Raw genomic sequence first — 21725 nt, forward strand, 5'->3', positions numbered from 1 at the left:
ACATATTCACCTTACCACACTCTTATGGCAACCACAAGCCCGGCACTTACTCGCGGTGCTTAGATTCCATCTCACGTTCATAACATGTTCCACATTTCATTCCAATCACACCATCAATCAATATTGTTTAAATCAGAATTTTAATTCTAACACCTTCTAGCATTCATCATGATCGCTTCACATCACTAACCACCACAATCCATCAAAAAGAAGATTGGAAAAACTGAATTAACATGCATAAGAATCATACCAATCATGATGCATATCCTAAACAATGCCTAATGAGAAACATTCCGTAAAATAGATCAATGTTTAATCCACTCACAGTTGTCGTATCGAAAGTCCTCGGATTGCGTGCACATGTACGCTCTGAACACAAGTATATGTCAGCCTAAAATATCACATTGCATAGGTGCCTTGAGTGGAAGAAGGCCTGAGGTTCAAACCCAACACTAAAAACCAACTTAGCAGGCCATTCTGGTCTATGTGGAGGCAGAATTCAGCCTCGCAGACTGCCTCCGCACAGCCCATGATATCTTCCTGTCATCAATTGTAAGAGCTTTGTTCCAGCAATTATGAAGAGAATGGTAAGTACAAAGTAAATGAGATCCATTGTTCCCATGGTGGAAGGAGGACTACTCAAATATAAAGAATGCTAATTACTCAAAGTCTCAAGAATCACATCAAAGCCAGACAATGAGATCAACTAATCCGCGACCCATGAGAGTAAGATTTTTTCATCTGAGAATAGATGTGATAAGAAATGAAGAGGAAAGAGAGATTTGGGAATTTAAAACATGAATGTACCAAAAAAAAAAAAGGCGTGAGATAAGTATTACAGAATATAGATAAAAAATAGTAGAGAAAAACTATCCACAGCCCCTCTCATTGCTCTTCTTTTTTTTATCCCATAATCATATCATAAAATCACATAGGAGAGTGCAAATCGTTTGATTAACAAACATGTTTATTTTCATTCATAAAGAAAAGAGATGTGTCATGACGAGGGTTGCAAGTGCGCTGGTGTGACGATGCACTTGTGTGGGGTTTGCAATAGGGCAAGGCAACAGCGGCAGCGCAGCAATGTGGAGAACTCCATCACAATGGAAAAGAGAGAATCTATTCCCATGAATTGAACTACCAAATAGATATCTTATTTTTGAAATATTTCAGATTTATGTACCCAAAACAATTTCAATTTCTTGACCAAAAATCTATTTATATACTATGTCATACAATCAATACGAATTGAAATAGAAATCATACCAAATCAGGCCTTAATCTTTCTTTTAAAAAATTAGGAAAATTATCTTTGAGCCTAAGGCGTTTTCTATGCCCTTTCGTATATGAATTTATTATTATTTAAAAAAAAAATAAAAAATTCACTATGTGAGAAAGTGTAAAAAATGTTGTAGGTTCAAATAACCCTTTCCCAAAATAAATTATATCAAGGATTGTTGATCTAACGCAGTTAAAAATAAAACCTGAAACACACAGGACGAATACAAATGAAGTCTTGGTCATTATTCCTTAATGGCCCATAAAATAAGAAAAAATTATCAGACTTAAAAATAGAATTTCAGAGGAGATATCCTACATGAGTGGCTTAGAGTACCTTTTCCCTTAAATTATTCATTTAATCTAATTAGGGAAAGCATCTTTGAGCCTAACGCATTTTCTATGTCCTTTCACATCTAATTTTTTTTAATTATTTTTTTCCATTTCCAAAATAAAAAAATCGCTTTGTGAGAAAGTGTAGAAAATGTTGTAGGTTTAGATAACCCATTCCCAAAATAAATTATATGAAGGATTGTTGATCTAACACAATTAGAAATAAAATCTGAAACACAAGTCTTGGTCATTATTCCTTAATGACCCATAAAATAAGAAAAACATTAATAGACTTAAAAATAGATTCTTAATGGAAACAATCCTTCGTTTAAATGAATTATCCACAATAAACATAGGTTACAAAACTATCCAAAACAGTTAGAAATAAAATCTGAAACACAAGTCTTGGTCATTATTCCTTAATGACCCATAAAATACAAAAAACATTAATAGACTTAAAAATAGATTCTTAATGGAAACAACCCTTCGTTTAAATGAATTATCCACAATAAACATAGGTTACAAAACTATTCAAAACAGTCCGTCCTTACTAGCTATATTTTTCTTTTTGACATTTTTTACCCTCTTATTTCCCATTTCTAGTGACTTCTTTTTTTTTTGTTAAATCATTTCTAGTGACTTCAACACCTACTGCGCTCCTTTTTTTTTTTTCTCTTCCCCTGCTTCAACTTTGCATTGTTAGAATTGTGTGACCCAACACAAATTTATTTTGTGTAATTTTTGCACATTATTGGACATTACTATATTCTCATCATGTGGCATGTGGCATGTGGCATGTATATTTGGTGGCTTGTAAAATTGATTAATTAGGTACCATGGGTTTTGGTCTACTAGGCTAGTGGACCGTGTTTGTGGATGCTTCTCATCACTTTTCGGAGCTAAGCTAGGCACTTGCTATAGGGCACCCTATTAGAGTCAAACCGAGACTCTTTCTTATTTTTTCGTAGTAGGTTTCCACTCGGATCCACTCCTCATCGGTCGGGCTTGCTCTCATCTAAGAGAAAAGGTAGCCCTTTGTGACGCTCTTTCTCTTAGTTGAGGGTGTTAAGTAACTTGGCACTTCAAAGACAAGAGTCATGTAGCTTTCATACGGCGTCCGTCATCAGTTCGATTCTGGGAGGGGCTTCTTTTTTATGTTTTTTTGGTATGCCACTCCGCGAGCAAGGAGTGCAACACATCATCCACAAACTCAGTCCACTAATATAGTAGACCAAAACCCATGGTACCAAATTAATCAATTTTACAAGCAACAAAATATACATGTCACATGCCACATGATGAGAATATAGTAATGTCCAATAATGTGCAAAAATTACTCGAAATAAATTTGTGTTGGGTCACACAATTCTAACAGTGCAAAGTTGAAGCAGGGGAAGAGACAAAAAAAAAAAAAAAAAGGAGCGCAGTAAGGGTTGAAGTCACTAGAAATGATTAACAAAAAAATAAGAAAAAGAAGTCACTAGAAATGGGAAAGAAGAGAGTAAAAAATGTAAAAAAGAAAAATATAATTAGTGAGGACGGACTGTTTTGGAACATGAATATGATAAATGCATACATGAATGCAACATGAATATGATAAATGCAATACCCGTAAATAAATATAGCTAGTGAGGATGGACAGTTTTGAAACATGAATAAAATTAATACATACATGAATGCAACATGAATATGATATGCAATACCCGTAAATAAATAAGGAGATATATGCATATTATCTTTGATTAAGCTACACATAAGGAAGTTTACCAAAAAAAAAAAAATTCTACACATAAGGAAGATTTAGAAACACACGCATAAGACAGAGATGTATAAGAGAACATTAACAGTAATTTATGGTGCATATCGAATATAGACAACATCGATATTCACAACAAAAAATGCCCATGATATGGATACAAACCCTAACTAGATACAAATCTAGACAAGGAATAATGTAAACTAATCCTAAGCATTCAACAATACATAAACAACATTATGACTATAATAGGGTTTTTGTCAAATGCCCCCCTAAAAATGCCCATTTGTCCAAATGCCCCTTTATAACTATTCTAATTGTAAACTCCCCCCTATTTTGAAAACTTTGTAATATTTTGGTCCTTATCGTTAATTTAAAATGTTAAATGTTAGTTTCAAGGTATTTAATGACCAAAATGCCCTTATGATAAAAACCCTCCAAAATAAAAAAATAAAATGACCAAAATGCCCTCATCTTCTCCAAATGGTTTAAGGTTTGAAACTAATAATCAAACCCTAAACCATTTGGGGAAAATGAACCCTAAAATCAAACCTCCAAAACTATGCTGAAATGAACTCTCTCATCCGAGCTGCAAAAGTTCCAGTACCAATGCTGAAATCCAGTCCAATCCTAATTTCCCCGGGTTTGGTACCCAGTACTTCAGGTATAAGGAAATCTGCAGTTAGATTTGAAATTGGATTAACATTGACAGGTTTAATCCATCTGGGCATCTCATGATCCACTAGATTAAAGCAATCTGCACACTTGAAAAACCCCTTCTTCGTGTTCTTCTTAGCCAGGCAACTGAAGTTTTTGCATCTCTACTGACTCCATCGAACATTTCGATCGTCAGGGAGCTTCCAAATAGATTCATTAATGGGGAAGGGCTTTCTGTACAGCTTTGGAGCTATTGACAAACATCTCCTCCTGGGCAATGGATCGCACCCATGAACAATGAGCTTTTGAGCGAGCTTCCAATCGTCATTGCAAATGTCCCCCACATCGTAATCCATGTACTCTTCAAGGTCTGCTTTCATGGAGAAACAGGCATGACCGATGCTGGTGAAGGTCCCATTTGCTCCCATGAAGTTTTGTTTGCCTAATCGATTGGGCTTCATCTTCACATACTTTCTAATCTCTTCCACCAGAAAGTAATTGCCGGGCTCATCAGATTGTTGCGAGGGCCTGAACAGAGGATGGGCAACACTGATTCCATTGTGTGTCTGATGGGTTCCTTCAATCGATGACAGAGATGCCTTCAATTTACCGAACACGATGAAACCCACGCCATTGCAACCACAGGAGTGGAAGTCCAAAAGGATCATGTCGATCAATACATCCTAATCCACAAATTTTTTCACTGCAATTTCAATTTTGGAGATTTGATTTTTAGTTTTGGAAGTTTAATTTTAAGGTTCATTTTCCCCAAATTGTTTTAGGGTTAGATTCTCAGTTTCAAACCTTAAACCATTTGGAGAAGATGAGGGTATTTTGATCATTTTATTTTTTAATTTTGAAGGGTTTTTATTAGAAGGGCATTTTGATCATTGAATATCCTGAAAGGCTGAAACTAACATTTAACGTTTTAGATTAACGACAGAGACCAAAGTACTACAAAGTTTTAAAAGTAACGGAAAGTTTACAATTAAAAAAGTTGTAAGGTGACATTTGAACAAATGGGCATTTTCAGGGGGGCATTTGACAAAAACCCACTATAAGAAAAACTATGGCTCTATTTGTTTTGAATAATAGACAGTAACACAAAATTTACCTTAAAATTAGATTTTCCGCTATTTGCTTTGTTATTTGGAAAATGTTCATTTAATAAAATATTATAAGGGATTACATGTTTTTTGGTAAAAAAATTTGAAAATTTTTACGGTAAATACGAATGTAAAATTTTCAACCTAAATTTTCAATTCTAATATCTCCAAAACAAGTCCAGTGTTCTTGGCTTACATACACCACCTTGAGGAGAAGTACGACCACCTTTGACTCTATCTATGCACGTTTTCAACCTTAATTAATATAGTGGTAGAGCGGTCGACTGTTAACTGACTGGTCGTTGGTTCAAATCCTATGTGGGGAGAATTTCTAATTATCGCTTTTTTGACCTAGTGACCCATGTCCTCCTATCTTTCTAAACTAGCAGAATCGTGGGACATCAAAAGTGGGAAGTTTCTTGTTGTGTTCCAAACTGGCACAAGCTCTCGTATAGGTGAACTTGGTTCGTTCAATTCTTAGGGAGCGAAGAAAACCTCTAACCTGCAACCGAAGGTAGCAAAGCCAGCGAAGAAAGCCGGAGGGCGCTAGCGTGTCCCTACTAGGTTTGGGATTTTCTCGCTTGTTGCTTTCGCTTGTGATCTACGACCACCCTAACGACGGTTAGGGGCAAAGCAACCTGACGCGTTGCGGCCCTATCAACCTGCCTTCACTTGCTCCTCTGCTTGCTGGGTCTTGGACAATCGTTTGTTTGAGCACCCCAGCAAGAAAAGGCCTACCGCTATATAAAGAAGATCTGTATCTCAACCTAAAGAAGCAAGGGCCCGACTATATTACTCATGCCATGCAAGAATAAAATAAAAAAATCTTCCAAAATTGCCCAAAAAATCTGTTATAAACCACGATGAGAAAAATAGGAGCGAAGGGGCTCCACCCACGGTGAATGGGATCGGGAGGATATTTTGAAACATACCAAAACCCTATGAGGGGTTTGTGAAACCTAAGATGATTGGTGAATCTTCCTCTTTTTTTTTTTTTTTAATATGTTTCTATTGTTATTTTTTTTGGTAAAATTTTCAATTGTTTTTTATTCCAACAATCCCCCTTTGGACTCAGAGGCTATACAACTTTATTTTCAAATTTTTTTAAGGGGAAATTGGAGCTTTGATCTCTACTCCTACAATTAGGTTGCACTCTCATCGAATTTCATAGTTTTTAATACAGTTAAATGAGGTGAGGTTTGAGTAATGTTGGAAGTTTGTTTTATTTTATTCTTTTTCCGTGAGTATTAACTAACTTTGAGGATTAAGTAGATTTTTTTACAATAGAAAATAATGGATGTAAAATAAATTTAAAACCTACTTATTTTGTAAATTCCGTTCTTATCTAATGGGCCTAAGAAATTTTCCCTTCCTCAAACCATATTTATATCAAATCTTGACTTTTAAATGCCTATTGTCATTATTTATAAAATCCCGTCCAACCACCATAACCAGTGGATTAAGAGATTAAGAGATTGTCGCCTAACCATAAAAGAATTACAAGGCAATTTTCCTAAAGCCGAGGTATTTGAACCTCCAACAAGTAGGTGGGGACTAATAATAAAGAGAAAAAGATCTGTCCGAGAGTGGGGTCTATGCCAACATTCCCATAAATCTATCTATCTCCTCTCTATGTGAAAAAACACCTCTGCCCCCTTATTTTAAGGAGGAGAGAGATAAACTCATAAGAGTGCTGGGGTACACGACACCCCCATACATAAAACTGCTTCCCAATAATACAATAGGGACGATTCTGATCTAATTTCTGAAACCATAGTTTAAGTGAGATTGCATAGTTTACATCAAAAGTCTTTTTGACCAAGTCAGGTCAGAACGAAGTGGCATGTAATCCCACATGGAGATTCAAGGTCTTGTTATCCAAATTACGATCAGAATAGGATGGTTCGAATTGATTAACTAATTCCTGGAAAAAAGTTACGGACCTAGACATCCAAAGGAGATAAAAGAAAAAACCAGAATTAGAGTAAATATTTGAAAGAAATATCCACAATTCAAGATGGCAAAATGCACCACAGCCTGAAGAGTACTAACACAAGCAGAAAACATTAAGGATAACAACAACGTATAAAAAACACTGTTTTAGAAGGCAAAAAAAAAAACTTATTTTTCCAAATCCTTCACACGAAGGGACTACCAATTAAGTACCAACACCATTCACAGAGAACACTTCCAAGAGATTCAGAAACCACCGCGAAGACGGAGGACAAGGTGAAGGGTAGATTCCTTCTGAATGTTATAATCGGCAAGGGTTCTCCCATCCTCAAGCTGTTTCCCAGCGAAGATGAGACGCTGCTGGTCAGGAGGGATACCCTCTTTGTCCTGAATTTTCGCCTTCACATTATCGATCGTATCAGAGCTCTCGACTTCCAGAGTAATGGTCTTTCCAGTCAGGGTCTTCACGAATATCTGCATCCCACCACGCAGACGCAGCACCAAGTGCAGAGTCGACTCCTTTTGGATGTTATAATCCGCTAGGGTCCTTCCATCTTCAAGCTGCTTCCCAGCAAAGATCAACCTCTGCTGGTCCGGTGGGATCCCCTCCTTGTCCTGAATCTTGGCTTTCACATTATCTATGGTGTCCGAACTCTCAACCTCCAGGGTAATGGTCTTGCCGGTAAGAGTCTTCACGAAGATTTGCATGCCACCTCTCAACCGAAGCACCAAGTGGAGGGTAGACTCCTTCTGGATGTTATAGTCTGCGAGGGTACGCCCATCCTCGAGCTGCTTGCCAGCGAAGATCAAACGCTGCTGGTCTGGGGGGATACCTTCCTTATCCTGAATCTTGGCTTTAACGTTGTCGATGGTGTCGGAGCTCTCAACCTCAAGGGTAATTGTCTTGCCAGTTAAGGTCTTGACGAAGATCTGCATTCCACCCCTCAGCCTGAGAACAAGATGGAGAGTTGACTCCTTCTGAATATTGTAGTCTGCAAGGGTTCGGCCGTCCTCAAGCTGCTTTCCGGCAAAGATCAGACGCTGCTGGTCTGGGGGGATTCCCTCCTTGTCCTGGATCTTCGCCTTCACGTTGTCAATAGTGTCAGAGCTCTCGACCTCCAGGGTAATGGTCTTCCCGGTGAGAGTCTTAACGAAGATCTGCATGCCTCCCCTAAGCCTAAGGACGAGGTGGAGTGTAGACTCCTTTTGTATATTATAGTCGGCAAGGGTACGGCCGTCCTCGAGCTGCTTTCCAGCGAAGATCAAACGTTGCTGATCCGGGGGGATTCCCTCTTTATCCTGGATCTTAGCCTTCACATTGTCGATGGTATCGGAGCTTTCGACCTCAAGGGTGATGGTCTTACCGGTGAGGGTCTTGACGAAAATCTGCATCTGTAATCAGAAACCAAGAACGTTTTTCAGATTGAACAAACATCGTTGAAAATTAGTCAGGTTAGATTTTGCAATCAAAAGATAAAGCTATGCGCAAGTTGCGAGTTACACAAACGAAACCTAAACGGTATCAGACTAACAATGTCGCATAGAGAAATTGGATGATACACAAACGAAACCTAAACGGTATTCCTAATCGATCAATAAAATTTCTCAAGAGCTTCCATCCTACAGAATAGTAACACTATTTGCAGAAAACAAACAGCTAAAATCTGAAAAACATACAATATAACAGGTCGAGGTCTCACTAACCCTAAATTTCCTAAGCCACACGAACGGAAAATATGTCCTTAACCCAATCAGGCAGAGAAGAAGGGAAATTTCATCAATTAGAAAGCAGGCATCAATCGTGGAAGAAAGATAACCAAATAGAAGAATTTAAAACTATAACGAATTTAGGGAAAAGCAGTATAATATCAGCGAAAGCATTAGATAAAATCTGAAAGCAAATTGAATCTCAGATCCAGAAAAAAAAATCAATATATCCAGATCTGAATCGAAGATGATACTAAAGGAATAGAAAAAATCAATATACCTAGATCTTAATTGAAGATGAAACTACGAACAAAAGAAAAGGGATGTTTCCCATACCTTGAACTTGAAAGGAGACTTCGAAGCTTTTCCAAACACGAAAAGATAGTCTTAAGAATCGAATGAGGGGAATAAAACCAGAGGGTTCATTATATAAGACAGGGAAGCGTCGAGAATGCTGAAACGAATCCAATTAGATGACGACACGGCAAATTTGAGCTGGCACGCACTAACCTACACGCCAAGAAAAGTAGCTATCAATCCTACCATCTTTCGGAGATTACAATTATCAACGGTTGTTCACACAAAGCCGCTAGAAATAAAACGTGAAATTTTTCGGTTTGGGGTGTGGTTTGTGTGATTAGACTTTCAAAAAAAATAATGGAACCAACAACTGACTAGCACAGTTGGTGAGCCGTGGTGCGTTTCATGCCCATGCTCACCAGAAGGTCTTTAGTTCGAGTCTCTTGGCTGTTACCTTATCCCCTCCCCAGTTCGATCGCCCCTCTATACAAAATATATATATAAAGCTTCCAGTTCCAAAAAAAACAAAATAAAATAAAATAAAATAAAAAGAAGGAAGGGTGTGTGGGTTTAGTCCCACAGTATGTGAGTGTGATGTGGTTTGTGTGTTGTGTATATCCGTCATTCCACGGTGCGTGATTGTGCACTAGCGTGGGAGCCCATGAGAGTGGACCTGGAATCAATATGTATGTGTTTTTTTATTTAGGGCGATGCTTTCTTCCTAGGAACACATGGGGATGCAGGCTGCGCTCAGACACATAGGATAAGACGCACCAATCATTTCGGCTATTCAAGAGGGGTGGGGAGATCATTTCGCCCACCCCATGTGGCTAGACACATCTTGCGCCCCTAGTGCAGATAATATTTTCCCTTTTTTTTTTTTTGATAGAAAAGAAACGCATATATAAAAAACCAACCACGAAAGAAACTATAGTCCTAAAGTAGCAGTGTTTGAAGGAGTTAGAAGCATATAGTTTAATCCTATGCTAGAAGAATTCTGAAACAAGTCTACGAGTTCACAATAGACAGCGATTGAAGTCCACGGGATGGGAAGTGAAAAAGGGTACTTAAGCAAGTCATATAAACTCTTGTCTGCAGTCCATATGCTCCTTAACATAATGTTTTCTTGTCGTGTTGTTTGCCATCCATGGAAGAGTCCTACTAGAGCAGCTTCCGTGCTGTCAGAAGTTTGTAAGCAACCTGCATCTGTTAGCATATGGTGGCCATTTATCAAAATGTAAAAAGCCCACTAAGCTAGTTTAAGTGCGGGTTCAAAAATTCCTACGATCAGTAAACCAGGTAATTGGAAGTTAATGTTAGCAGGTGATGAACCCAAATTCACACCAACCAATCAGAGGTCGCCACGTGGCATGACCCAAGAATGTGGGCCAAGACAGAGCCGGGGAAGGACCTACCACAGACTCCGACCACCAACGCCCACGGGCGCCAACCGCATCGGGCACGACCACCCTTGGGCGCCAACCCCCTTGGGGGCACGGACCTCCCTAGGTGCCAACCCCCCTTGGGGCGTGGACCTCCTTGGGCGCCAACCCCCTTTGGGGCGTGGACCTCCTTGGGCGCCAACCCCCGAACACGTCATCCCCGGGCACAGTCTCCCTCGAACAAGGCAGTCGCCACTGCCATCAACAAGACACGGATCGCATCACCAAGGACTCTAGGCCACCGCCAATCGAGTCACGTAGTCTGAACGGACTCATATACTAGGAACCTCATCTACCACGTAGATGAGGTCTATCCACCAAGGATGCTAAGTCTATCATGACACTACTTCTTACAGGAAGATGACTACCAGGTCTACCGTGACACCACGTCTCACGGGAAGACAACCTATCAAGGAGGAGCCCTGCTACTCAGGGACTCTATCACCTATGGCAAACACTCTACATCAACTGGGACTCTCCACACCGTCATACACTACTATAAAAGGCAAGGTACACAGCCCAGTCAGGGGACATCTTAACTCATATTGAATATTACTATTCACTCATCTGTTTGCTCAGAGAGATCTAACTTAGGCATCGGAGAGTCCTAGGTCGGAACCACACCGGTTCTCCTTTGTCACCCAGGGTCTTTTGTAGGTTACGGCACTCAAAGGACCGCTAAGCGATTTCTCGACGTAACAGATTAGCGCCGTCTGTGGGAACGATGCTAGCCATTACCTTTACTAGCTTGTTTCCATAACTGTTCATACCATGGCACCCCGAGGCAAGAAGATCGCTCCCTCCACCAACAATGCCCCGAGGGAGAGGGAGATCCCAGACGATGATCAAGTTGCAATGGTCGAACCCAACAACGAAGTGGTGGTGGAGGTGGTACCTGACCCCAATGCCCCAACAATGATGGGTCATATCAATGACGTATAGCGACAGATCCTCGAGGATCAACGACTCTTCCGTGACTACCTGAGGTAGCGTGCAACATCACATCGTCGCAGGATGGACCTTTAACGTGAATAGAGCCCCAGGAGGACCCCTCCCAGGGGTGACAGATTAAAGAGGCACACCAGGCAGCGGGGAGAGCCTTCCCAACCTAGGGGAGATCGGCGGATCCTCCAGCACGGTCGAATCAGGGGAGAACACCATCACATCGATCTGTGGTACCTAATCCTGAAGGGTCCATCTGGAGGTCGGTGTTTGATGGTCGACTAGGAGGAAGTCATGCGTCAGAGCAAAGCCAGACTTATCGTGAAGCAAGCCCCTTGCGGTTAAGACAAGATTCATCACGACGCGACCCTTCACCATCTCGCCAATAGTCGGGACGAGAGGGGACTTCCAGGAGAGGACTCGAACGAGCTCGCAGCGAACGACCAGTAAAGTGTGGTGAACAAGCATGGGATGAAAAGTTAGACAAGAGACTCCGAGAGTTGGACGAGAAACTGGAAGGGTTGAAGAAGCAAACCAAGGGTGAGACACACTCAATCCTTGGACAACACCCCTTCTCAAAAGAGATCATGTTAGCCTCACTACCATCTGAGTTTAGGTTACCTACCTATGAACTCTACAGTGGTACCACCGACCTTAATGACCACATCAACTATTTCAATGGCATGATGACGCTATATGGTGGATCGGATGTGGTATCCTATCGAGCATTCCCTGCATCCCTCAAGAGTACGGTGACCTCATGGTTCTCCAGATTGTTACCACGGTCGATTGGATCGTTTGCAGAGCTATGCGAATAGTTTGTGACCCGCTTTCAGAGTAGTGTCAAGCAAAAGAAGACCACGGTCATTCTACTGAACGTGATACAAAATCCTGGGGAATCCCTCAGGGAGTATGTCAGCAGGTTCACCAAGGAGTCCTTAGAAGTCAGAGTCCTAGACGATCAGACCCAACATGCCGCCTTGGTAGGCGGCATCCGAGACATGAAGTTGATCAAGGACCTAGCTCGTCATGAGACCAGAACTATGAAGGAGCTCCTGGAGCGATGCAACGAGTTCGCCAACATAGCCCTGATAGTACAAGCCCGGAAGAAGGCAATTGAAGCCAAGCCACAGGACAACAAGAGATCAGCACCAGATGACCGAAAAGAGAGTAAGAGGTCGAGGACTGAATGTCGACAAGAGAAGGGCGATCGCCCAACAGGAAGAAGTGACCGTCGTCCAGAGAGGAGTGCGGGAGCAGGCAGTCCAGAGTTCACACCGTTGAACACCACCAGGTCCCAAATTCTTATGCAGATCTAGGATCGTGACCTAATTCGATGGCCATGACCCATGCTAGCAGGACCTGAGAAGTGCAATCCCAGCAAGTACTGTCTCTTCCACAAGGACTGTGGGCATGACACGGAAGACTGCTACCAACTGAAGAGGGAGATAGAAGGCCTTGTGAAAGCAGGGAGTTTGAACAAGTATGTGAATGGGAGACATGATGGCCATTCGAGCCAAGGAGATAGAGGACGTGACCGAGGAAGAGAACCAAAGAGGGAAGAAAGAAGAGCGGTCCAAGATAGGGAGAGAGACCGCACTGATGAAAGAAGAGATGTAGCAGAGCCCAGCGGCACCAAGGGAGCCCCCATCCTCACCATACTTAGAGGACCGGGGAAAAAATCAACCAGGAAGGCCAAAGCCCATGCCAGGTTTATGGGAGCAGCAGAGAAACCAAGCAAGATAAGCAAGATGGCCAAGACCGAGACGGTGATCTCCTTCTCGGATGATGACTTGGAAGGTGTGAGCTTTCCACATGAGGACGCCCTGGTAGTACAGGTAGAGATAGCCAACCGACCTGTGCACAGGGTGCTGATAGACACAGTTGCGTCCATGGATGTACTCTGACTGGAAGCCTATCGCAAGTTTGGATTCGGAGATGATCAACTTAAGCCAGAACCCACCTACCTCTATGGATTCTCGGGCGCCACAGCCTCCATCAGAGGCACCATAGAGCTGCCCGTCACCTTTGGAGAGCACCCTCGACAAGTGACCATCATGGTAAACTTCATGGTCGTCAGGTCCGTGGTGTCATTCAATGGCCTCCTAAGGCGACCTTCCCTGATAGCCCTTAGAGGTGTGGTGTCTCTGCTCAATCTGAAGATGAAGTTCTCCACTGATAACGGAGTGGGGGAAGTTCAAGGTGATCAGAAGAAGGCCAGAGACTGCTATGCCACCTTCGTGAAGAAGAACAATGGCAACACACGGGGGATGGCACTATGCATAGAGAACCTGGTCAGTGACCCGAGAGATGAACTAACAGAAAAGAGAGGAAGACCGGTGGAGGACCTCATCCCTTGGCCACTCAGCAAGGACGACCCTTCCAAGGTCGTACAGGTTGGCTCATTATTGAGCGATGAACAGAAAGAAGAACTAGGGCACCTCCTCTAGACTAACATGGATGTCTTCGCATGGTCAACTGCAGGCATGCCAGGCATACCCAGATCCATAGCAGAGCATAAATTGCATGTAGACCCAACTAGGAAGCCCATCTAGCAGAAGAAAAGAAACTTTGCCCTAGACCGACATGTAGCCATCAAGGAAGAGGTCGAGAAGTTGAGCCGAGCAGGGTTCATCAGAGAAGAGAAGTTCCCTACCTGGCTCACGAATGTGGTCATGGTACCCAAGCCTAGTGGGAAGTGGAGAATGTGCGTCGACTACACTAATTTGAAAAAGGCGTGCCCAAAAGACGAGTACCCACTACCCAGGATTGATCTGCTGATCGACGCCACCGCCGGACATGAGATGCTGAGTTTCATGGATGCCTATTCTGGCTACAATTAGATCCTCATGCATGAGGATGATGAGTCTTACACCGCCTTTCGAACGGACAAGGAGAAATACTGCTATCATGTCATGCTGTTCGGATTGAAGAATGTAGGGGCCACCTACCAGAGGATGGTCAATAGGATGTTCGAGGAACAGATCGGGCGCAACATCGAGGTGTACGTAGAGGACATGCTTATGAAAAGCGTCCAAGCCCACCCACACCTGACCGACTTGGAAGAAGTGTTCGTTGTGCTAAGAAGGAACCAGATGAAGCTAAACCCTGCGAAGTGCGCCTTCGGGGTGACGTCAGGAAAATTCTTGGGGTTCATTGTCTCAGTACGGGGAATAGAAGCCAACCCATCCAAGATCAAGGCCATTGAAGAGATGGCACCACCTCGGACAGTCAGAGAAATACAGAGATTGAATGGAAGGATCGCTGCCCTTTCAAGGTTCGTGTCAGGGTTGGGAGATAAGTGCCTACCATTCTTCAAAATATTGAAGAACCTCTGCAGTCCTAAAGACTTTGCATGGATAGAGGAGTACCAAAAAGCGTTTGAAGAGTTGAAGGTGTACCTCGAGAATCCACCATTGCTTGGGTGCCCAGAACCCAACGAAGAGTTACAGATCTACTTGGCAACGACACCCGTCGCAATGAGCGCAGTGCTACTAAAAGAAGAGGGTAAGATACAGAGACCCATCTATTATGTTAGCCATGTCTTGATTGATGCAGAGACCAGGTACACAAGGATTGAGAAGGTAGTATATGCACTGGTGATCGCAGCTAGGAAGCTCAGACCTTACTTCCAAGCCCATACCATCACAGTCCTCATCAATTTACCATTAAAGAAGGTATTGCACAAGCCAGACATCTCCGGATGATTGATCGCCTGGGCAGTTGAACTGAGCGAACACGACATCAGGTACCAACCCAGGACGGCCATTATAGGCCAAGCTCTAACGGACTTCGTTGCCGAATTCACCCTACCTGAGACTGAGGTACAAGCAGAGGAACCAGAGGACCAAGAACGAAGATCATGGGAGATGTTCATAGATGGTTTGAGTAATGCCATAGGAAGCAGAGCTGGTTTCATACTCACCAGCATCGAAGGATTTTGAATCCAGTATACACTCCGGTTCACCTTCCCAGCATCCAACAATGAGGCAGAGTATAGAGTACTATTGGCTGGACTCCGGGTGGCCAAAGCCATTCAAGTCACACACCTATCCATCCAGAGTGACTCCCAGTTAGTGGTGAACCAGGTGAATGGAGAGTACGAGGCAAAGATCGATCGAATGGCATCATACTTAGCACGTGCTCGAGAGTTGATTAACGGGTTTGTGAAGTTCGACATGGTTCGAGTTTCCAGGGTCAAAAATGCCACCGTCGATGTACTGTCCAGGCTAGCCAACGATGAACTCAGAAACCTGGCTAGTGCAATGTATATGGAAATATTACATGAACCAACATACCAGGAGAAGCAAGTCAATGAGATTGAGGAAGGGCCTAGCTGGATGGACCCTATACTCGGCTACCTACAGAACGATGTCTTACCAGAAGACAAGGTCGAAGCAAGGAAGATAAGGATGAGAGCTGTAAAATACACCATCTTGGACAAAGTATTGTACAAGAGGGGGCCACAACACCATTACTTTCGTGCCTAGGACCCAAGGGAGCCCAATATGCCTTGGCAGAAGTACATGAGGGGATCTATGGAAGCCACATGGGAGGACGACATCTAGCCTACAAAATCCTTCGACAAGGACTCTACTGTCCAAGAATCCAAGAAGAAGCAATACAATACGTCAAGGCTAGCGAGCAATGTCAATTGTTCGCCCCAGTACCCCATCTACCCACCACCAAACTAACATCGATCTTTAACCCCATTCCCTTTGCCATGTGGGGGGTCGACATCTTAGGGGACTTCACAGCAACATCAGGCAACCGTAAGTACTTGGTGGTCGCCATCGACTACTTCATCAAGTGGGTAGAGGCCAAACCATTGGCCAAGATCACAGAGAATGAAATGGAGAAGTTCATCCGTGACGACATCATCTGTAGGTTCGGCGTGCTAAAGATCATAGTCTTCGACAATGTAAAGCAATTCAACAACCCCAAGTTCAGAACCTTCTGTCAGAGCTACAACATTGACTATTGGCTTGTTTCGGTAGCCTGCCCACAGACCAATGGTCAGGTGGAGGTAATAAATCGAACCCTACTGGATGGAATAAAGAAAAGACTGGAAGGAGCCAAAGGGAAGTGGATCGAAGAACTACTGAGTGTCTTGTGGGCATACCGCACCACAGTAAGAACACCCACAGGGGAAAGTCCATTCCGCCTAGCATATGGCACAGAGGCACTGGCACCGGTAGAGCTCCTCGCCATGTCCCATAGAGTACTGCACTTTTATGAAAGGACATATACAGATGGACTGCGAGAAAATTTGAACTTCCTGGATGAGGTACAAGGGAATGCACTCCTGAGAAACGTGGCGTACCAGCAGCGAACAGCCAAATACTACAACGCCAGGGTTTGAGAGAGGTTATTTCACTAGGGGAACCTAGTCTTAAGGAGGGCAAGTGCATCACAGCCGCGGAAAGAAGGGAAGCTATCAACAAATTGGGAAGGACCATACATAGTCTCCAAGCAGATACGTTTAGGGACATACCGCTTGAAAACTCTGGGGGGCAAGAAGGTAGACCGTACCTGGAACTCAGAACACCTGAAGAAGTACTATCAGTAGAAGTAACAGCAGTAGAGCAGCAACACCACCAATAGCAGCAGTAAAATAGTAGCGGTAGTGGTAACAGCAGTAGTAGCAGTAGCAGTAGATGGCATCACTGTTTCAAGAATAAGTTGAAATTTTTTATTGAAGTAAAGAGTTGGTTTCGGAAATACTTATCTTCTACTACTCGACCAGATCACTGCCACCTCTCCAAGGTCTGTTGACCACCAAGGCATTATGCCACCAAGGCCCGTAGGCCACTAAGGTCCGTTGACCACCAAAGCGTTATGCCACCAAGGCCCGTTGGCCACCAAGGTCCGTTGACCACCAAGGCATTATGCCACCAAAGCCCGTTGGCCACCAAGGTCCGTTGACCACCAAAGCGTTATGCCATCAAGGCCCGTTGACCACCAAGGTTCGAGGACCACCGAGGCATTATGCCGCCAAGGGCTGTAGGCTACCAAGGTCTATAGACCGTCAAGACGTAAACATCACTAAGGACTACAGACCACCGGGGGTTACAAAGGTAAGAGAACCATCAAAGCAACAAGGATTACATACATGCAACATCCACATCGAAGAAGATAAAAAGTCAAGTGCATACAATCCAAAAGAGATCGCAATCCAAAGTTCAACATCCAAAAAGTAAACACCTATCAACTCAGGGGGCATCAGACAGAGAGGCGGCATCCGACCCAGCGGGGGACATCATATCAGCCTCAACATCACGAGCAACACTCTCCTCGGGCAAGACCACCCCCTCCTCCGTCGTCACAACGTCGCCCTCCAGAGAAGCACGAGCCACAGCCGCAGCCATAGGCATCAGTATGGTGACCTCCGGGAATCCTGAGAAGTCATAGTCGGGGGTCATCTCCAGAATGCGGACCGCCAAGTCTCAGGCATCGGCGTCATATATCTCCTAGTTGTACTTGTAAAAGTACGCAGTGATCTCAGGAGACTTCTGATAAGCCGCCACTTCTCGCTCCCCGGCCTCGGATACCTCAACCTCATGACTCCGCCTCAAGGCGCGAAGCTCCTCCTCCAGGGCACAAACTCTAGATGAGCTCTCGACTGCTACAGCAGACGCCACCCTGAGCTCCTCAGCCACACTCCTCTCCCATGCCATGTCCTCCTCCCGGGCGACCTTATGCCCCTGAAGCTCCTTCTTCAAGCCCTGAAACTTGCGGTTCAGCTGGATCTCTCAGAAGGCATGGCTCTCTAAGTGAAGCACAGTCTCCGTGACATGATGTTGGACCTGCAAGCAACATAGCCACAAAGAGTCATCCCAAGTACAAGAATAATAACAACACCAAAAGCAAAAGAGTGAGAAGCATAACTCACAGAAGCCATGTCCTGATAGAGGGACTGTGTCAGGAAGGCGTCACTAAACCCCTGCAGGACTGAATGCTCGCCAGGAAGCCTCCCCATATCCAGCCACTCTCAACATACGCCGCGACTGGTCAACAACGCTCCCTCCTTGAGATCCCAAGGCAGCACCAAAGGAGAAGAGGTGGGCGGATCAGCAACAGCATCAGAAGAAGAGGAGACCACCCCTTTGCCTCTAGAAGGGGGGTGGAACAGAGGATCCAGGAGCCATGATAGTACGAGACGATCGTGGAAGGATAACCCGCGGTCTGGCCCTCACAAAGCCAGGGGGTCAGGGTCTCCCTTCCGCTTGGTCCCAGTGACCCCGGAAGGAGAAGAAGCTGGAACTGAAGGATCAGCAGTAAAAGAACAGAATGACACGCCAAGAGTTAGGCAACACCTGCCCAGGAGTGAGACCCCAATGCTCCAACACCAACTCCACAAAAATGGGAGATAGGGAAACGAAGACCATGAGCGAAGAAGATACGGTAAAGGCAGACCTCATCCGATCAATGGGAGTAAGTGCGGTCATTAGGACCAGGGACGCGAAGCATGACCTCAGAGGGTATATGGTACTCCCGATGAAGTGATGCCAAGTCGGAAGAAGTCAAGATGCTAGGAATATGAGCCAACTTGCTCCTAGGGTCACCGACTGAAGTAGAAGCTCTGGAGGCCTTACGACCCCTGCTAGGGGCTGGACCTCCAGAAACCTCCTCCTCCCCATCACTAGCAACAGGGGTAGGCAAGGAAGAGGAAGTATCCGCGAGGGATGATGACCCTAAAGAAGACTCTTCAGCAGATCCAACAACGACTGTAGTGGGATCAGAGTCATCAGATGAAGACATGGATAAACAAGGAAGCAGACTAGCTACTAGCTACTTACTTAGAATGATAGTCTCCCAAAGCAAGGCAACCAACTCGAAGTGAGGGAGGCCAACCTGCGACCAACAATGCGGGTATAATAAAATAAAAAAATAAAAAAAAAAAAGAGAGAAGAGAAAGAAAGGAACATATTAGGCGCCGATCGAAGGGCGTGAATCAGAAGGGCGCAAACCAGAAGGGCGCGAACCGGAGGGGCACGGATCAAGAAGGGCGTGGACTCAGAGGGGCGTGGATCGAGAAAGGCGCCGACCAGGCCGGGCGTGAAGCAGTAGGGTGTCGATCGAAGTAGGGCGTGGGTCGAGCCGGGCGCCGACCGTGACTGGCACGGATTGTGATGGGCGCGAATCAGAGCCCAACATAGATCGAAATAAGCGTCGATCGACGGGCGTAGATTGTGGATGGCAAGCAAGGGATGAGCACCAACCAAGGCCAAGTACTAAGCCATGCACGTCGAAGCAAGCCAAGTCAAAGCGGGTAGCCAAGAGGTGTCAAGCAAGGAAAGGGAGAGCACTACTTCTCGTTGTGACTGAAGAACAAACACATGGGGGGCACAAGGAATAGTGACAAAACTCAAAGCCAAGCAAAAATGAAAGAGAGCAAAGCAAGAGGGCAAAACCAAGAGAGAGAGGAAGAGAAGTGAAAAAGGGAGAATGAGATAAGGGCATATAACTCCAAAAAGAAGGGAAAAAGAAAAAGAGACAAAAATGGGAGAGGAGAGGTTTGAACCCATAACCTCTCCCTCACCAAGTTATTTACAAGCACACTCTCATAGAAGAAACTATTCGTAGGGGACCCCCTAATTGAGACAAGAATGAAGAGATACTCTCTTGAGCACTCCGTTCCAAGAGAGTGGGGGGCAAATGATGAACCCAAATTCATACCAACCAATCAGAGGTCGCCATGTGGCACGACCCAGGAATGTGGGCCAAGACAGAGCCAGGGAAGGATCGACTGCAGATGCCGACCGCCAACGCCCACGGGCGCCAACCCCATCTGGCGCGGCCACCCTTGGGGCCGCGGACCTCCCTGGATGCCAAACCCCCTTGGGGCATGGATCTCCTTGGGCGCCAACCCCCTTGGGCGAAGATCCCGGGACATGGATTCCTCGAACACGTCATCCCCAGGCATAGTCTCCCTCAAACATGGTAGTCGCCACCGCCATCAACAAGACACGGATCGCATCACCAAGGACTCTAGGCCACCGCCTATCGAGGCACGTAGTCTGAACGGACTCATATACTAGGAACCTCATCTACCACGTAGATGAGGTCTATCCACCAAGGATGCTAAGTCTATCATGACACTACTTCTTACTGGAAGACGACTACCAGGTCTACCGTGACACCACGTCTCACGGGAAGACAACCTATCAAGGAGGAGCCCTGCTACTCAAGAACTCTATCACCTACGGCAAACACTCTACATCAACTGGGACTCTCCACACCGCCATACACTACTATAAAAGGCAAGGCACACAACCCTGTCAGGGGACATCTTAACTCATGTTGAATATTACTATTCACTCATCTGTTTTCTCAGAGAGATCTAACTTAGGCATCGGAGAGTCCTCGGTCGGAACCACACCGGTTCTCCTTTGTCACCCATGGTCTTTTGCAGGTTACGACACTCGAAGGACCGCTGAGCAATTTCTCGACGCAACAGTAGGTAAAAAAGTGTTGATGGTAAGGTGTGTGCACTCGGTGTTGTGGGCTTGATTTGTTGTTTGGCCAGGGGGATGGATTTTAAGGTCAGTCAACCACCGCATGACATTCTTAATAACCGATATAGGATCGGCTTTATCAGCACTTAAAGCAATCTTGTTTCTTACAACCCATATATAATAAAAAGTAATAATAAAAACAGAAAAAAAAAACTAAATGCAAGATTGTTTATCCAAGGCAAACTTGCCAAGGAGAGAGACACTGAGGTCCAGTAAGGAGGGTGCAGAGAAGTGCTCAGTTCTTAATCCAAGAGGGTCAGCAGCCCAAATATACTTAGTCCAATCACATGATAAGAAGAGATGCCAGATCGATTCATTGTATGAATCACAGAATACACATGTAGGCTCGACTGAAATCCATTTCGAGAGAAAAGCCCGTGTGGGAAGTCCTGTATGTAAAACACGCCAAAAGAAAATATTCTTCCTTTTATTTCTTAGGGGATGGGGTGGTAATTTTGTGTACTACTATGTCTAGGCACATAGACCACGTGACCAGGCAATAATTTTTTGGGACAATTTTTAAAATACGAAAATTACAAAAATAAGTAGGTTTCAAATTTGTTTTATATCCACTACTTTCCATTTTGAAAAGATTTACTCAATCCCCTAAGTTAGTTAATACTCAGGCCACACAAGAATAAAAAAAGTAAACTTCCAAAATTGCCCCAAAAATCTGTTTTAAACTTTTAAACCACGATGGAAAAAATAGGAGGGAAGGGGTGCACAATTTTCT

The 21725-nt window shown here is 44.2% G+C and overlaps 1 protein-coding gene across 10 annotated transcripts in view; it reads right to left on the reverse strand.

Moving 5' to 3' along the window:
• Nucleotides 1-21725, reverse strand: part of LOC122652749 (polyubiquitin) — a 50627-nt gene that overhangs the window by 20268 nt on the left and 8634 nt on the right. For 2 of the 10 annotated variants that reach the window (XM_043846581.1, XM_043846577.1), the window contains exons 2-3: nt 18111-18121; nt 8200-8475 (exon numbers count right to left, since the gene is read on the reverse strand). In XM_043846581.1, the coding sequence (XP_043702516.1) occupies nt 8200-8475 (276 nt within the window). In that variant the 5' untranslated portion in view covers nt 18111-18121. Of the gene's footprint in view, nt 1-2600; nt 2603-3711; nt 3719-4192; nt 4257-5330; nt 5338-6945; nt 6954-7515; nt 8476-9126; nt 9168-14030; nt 14041-18110; nt 18122-21725 lie in introns of those variants that run through there. The other 8 variants (XM_043846580.1, XM_043846591.1, XM_043846586.1 and 5 more) reach the window with 8 other exon arrangements.

This window comes from Telopea speciosissima, chromosome 2 (assembly GCF_018873765.1).
Source record: "Telopea speciosissima isolate NSW1024214 ecotype Mountain lineage chromosome 2, Tspe_v1, whole genome shotgun sequence".
In the NCBI taxonomy this organism is placed as follows: domain Eukaryota; kingdom Viridiplantae; phylum Streptophyta; class Magnoliopsida; order Proteales; family Proteaceae; genus Telopea; species Telopea speciosissima.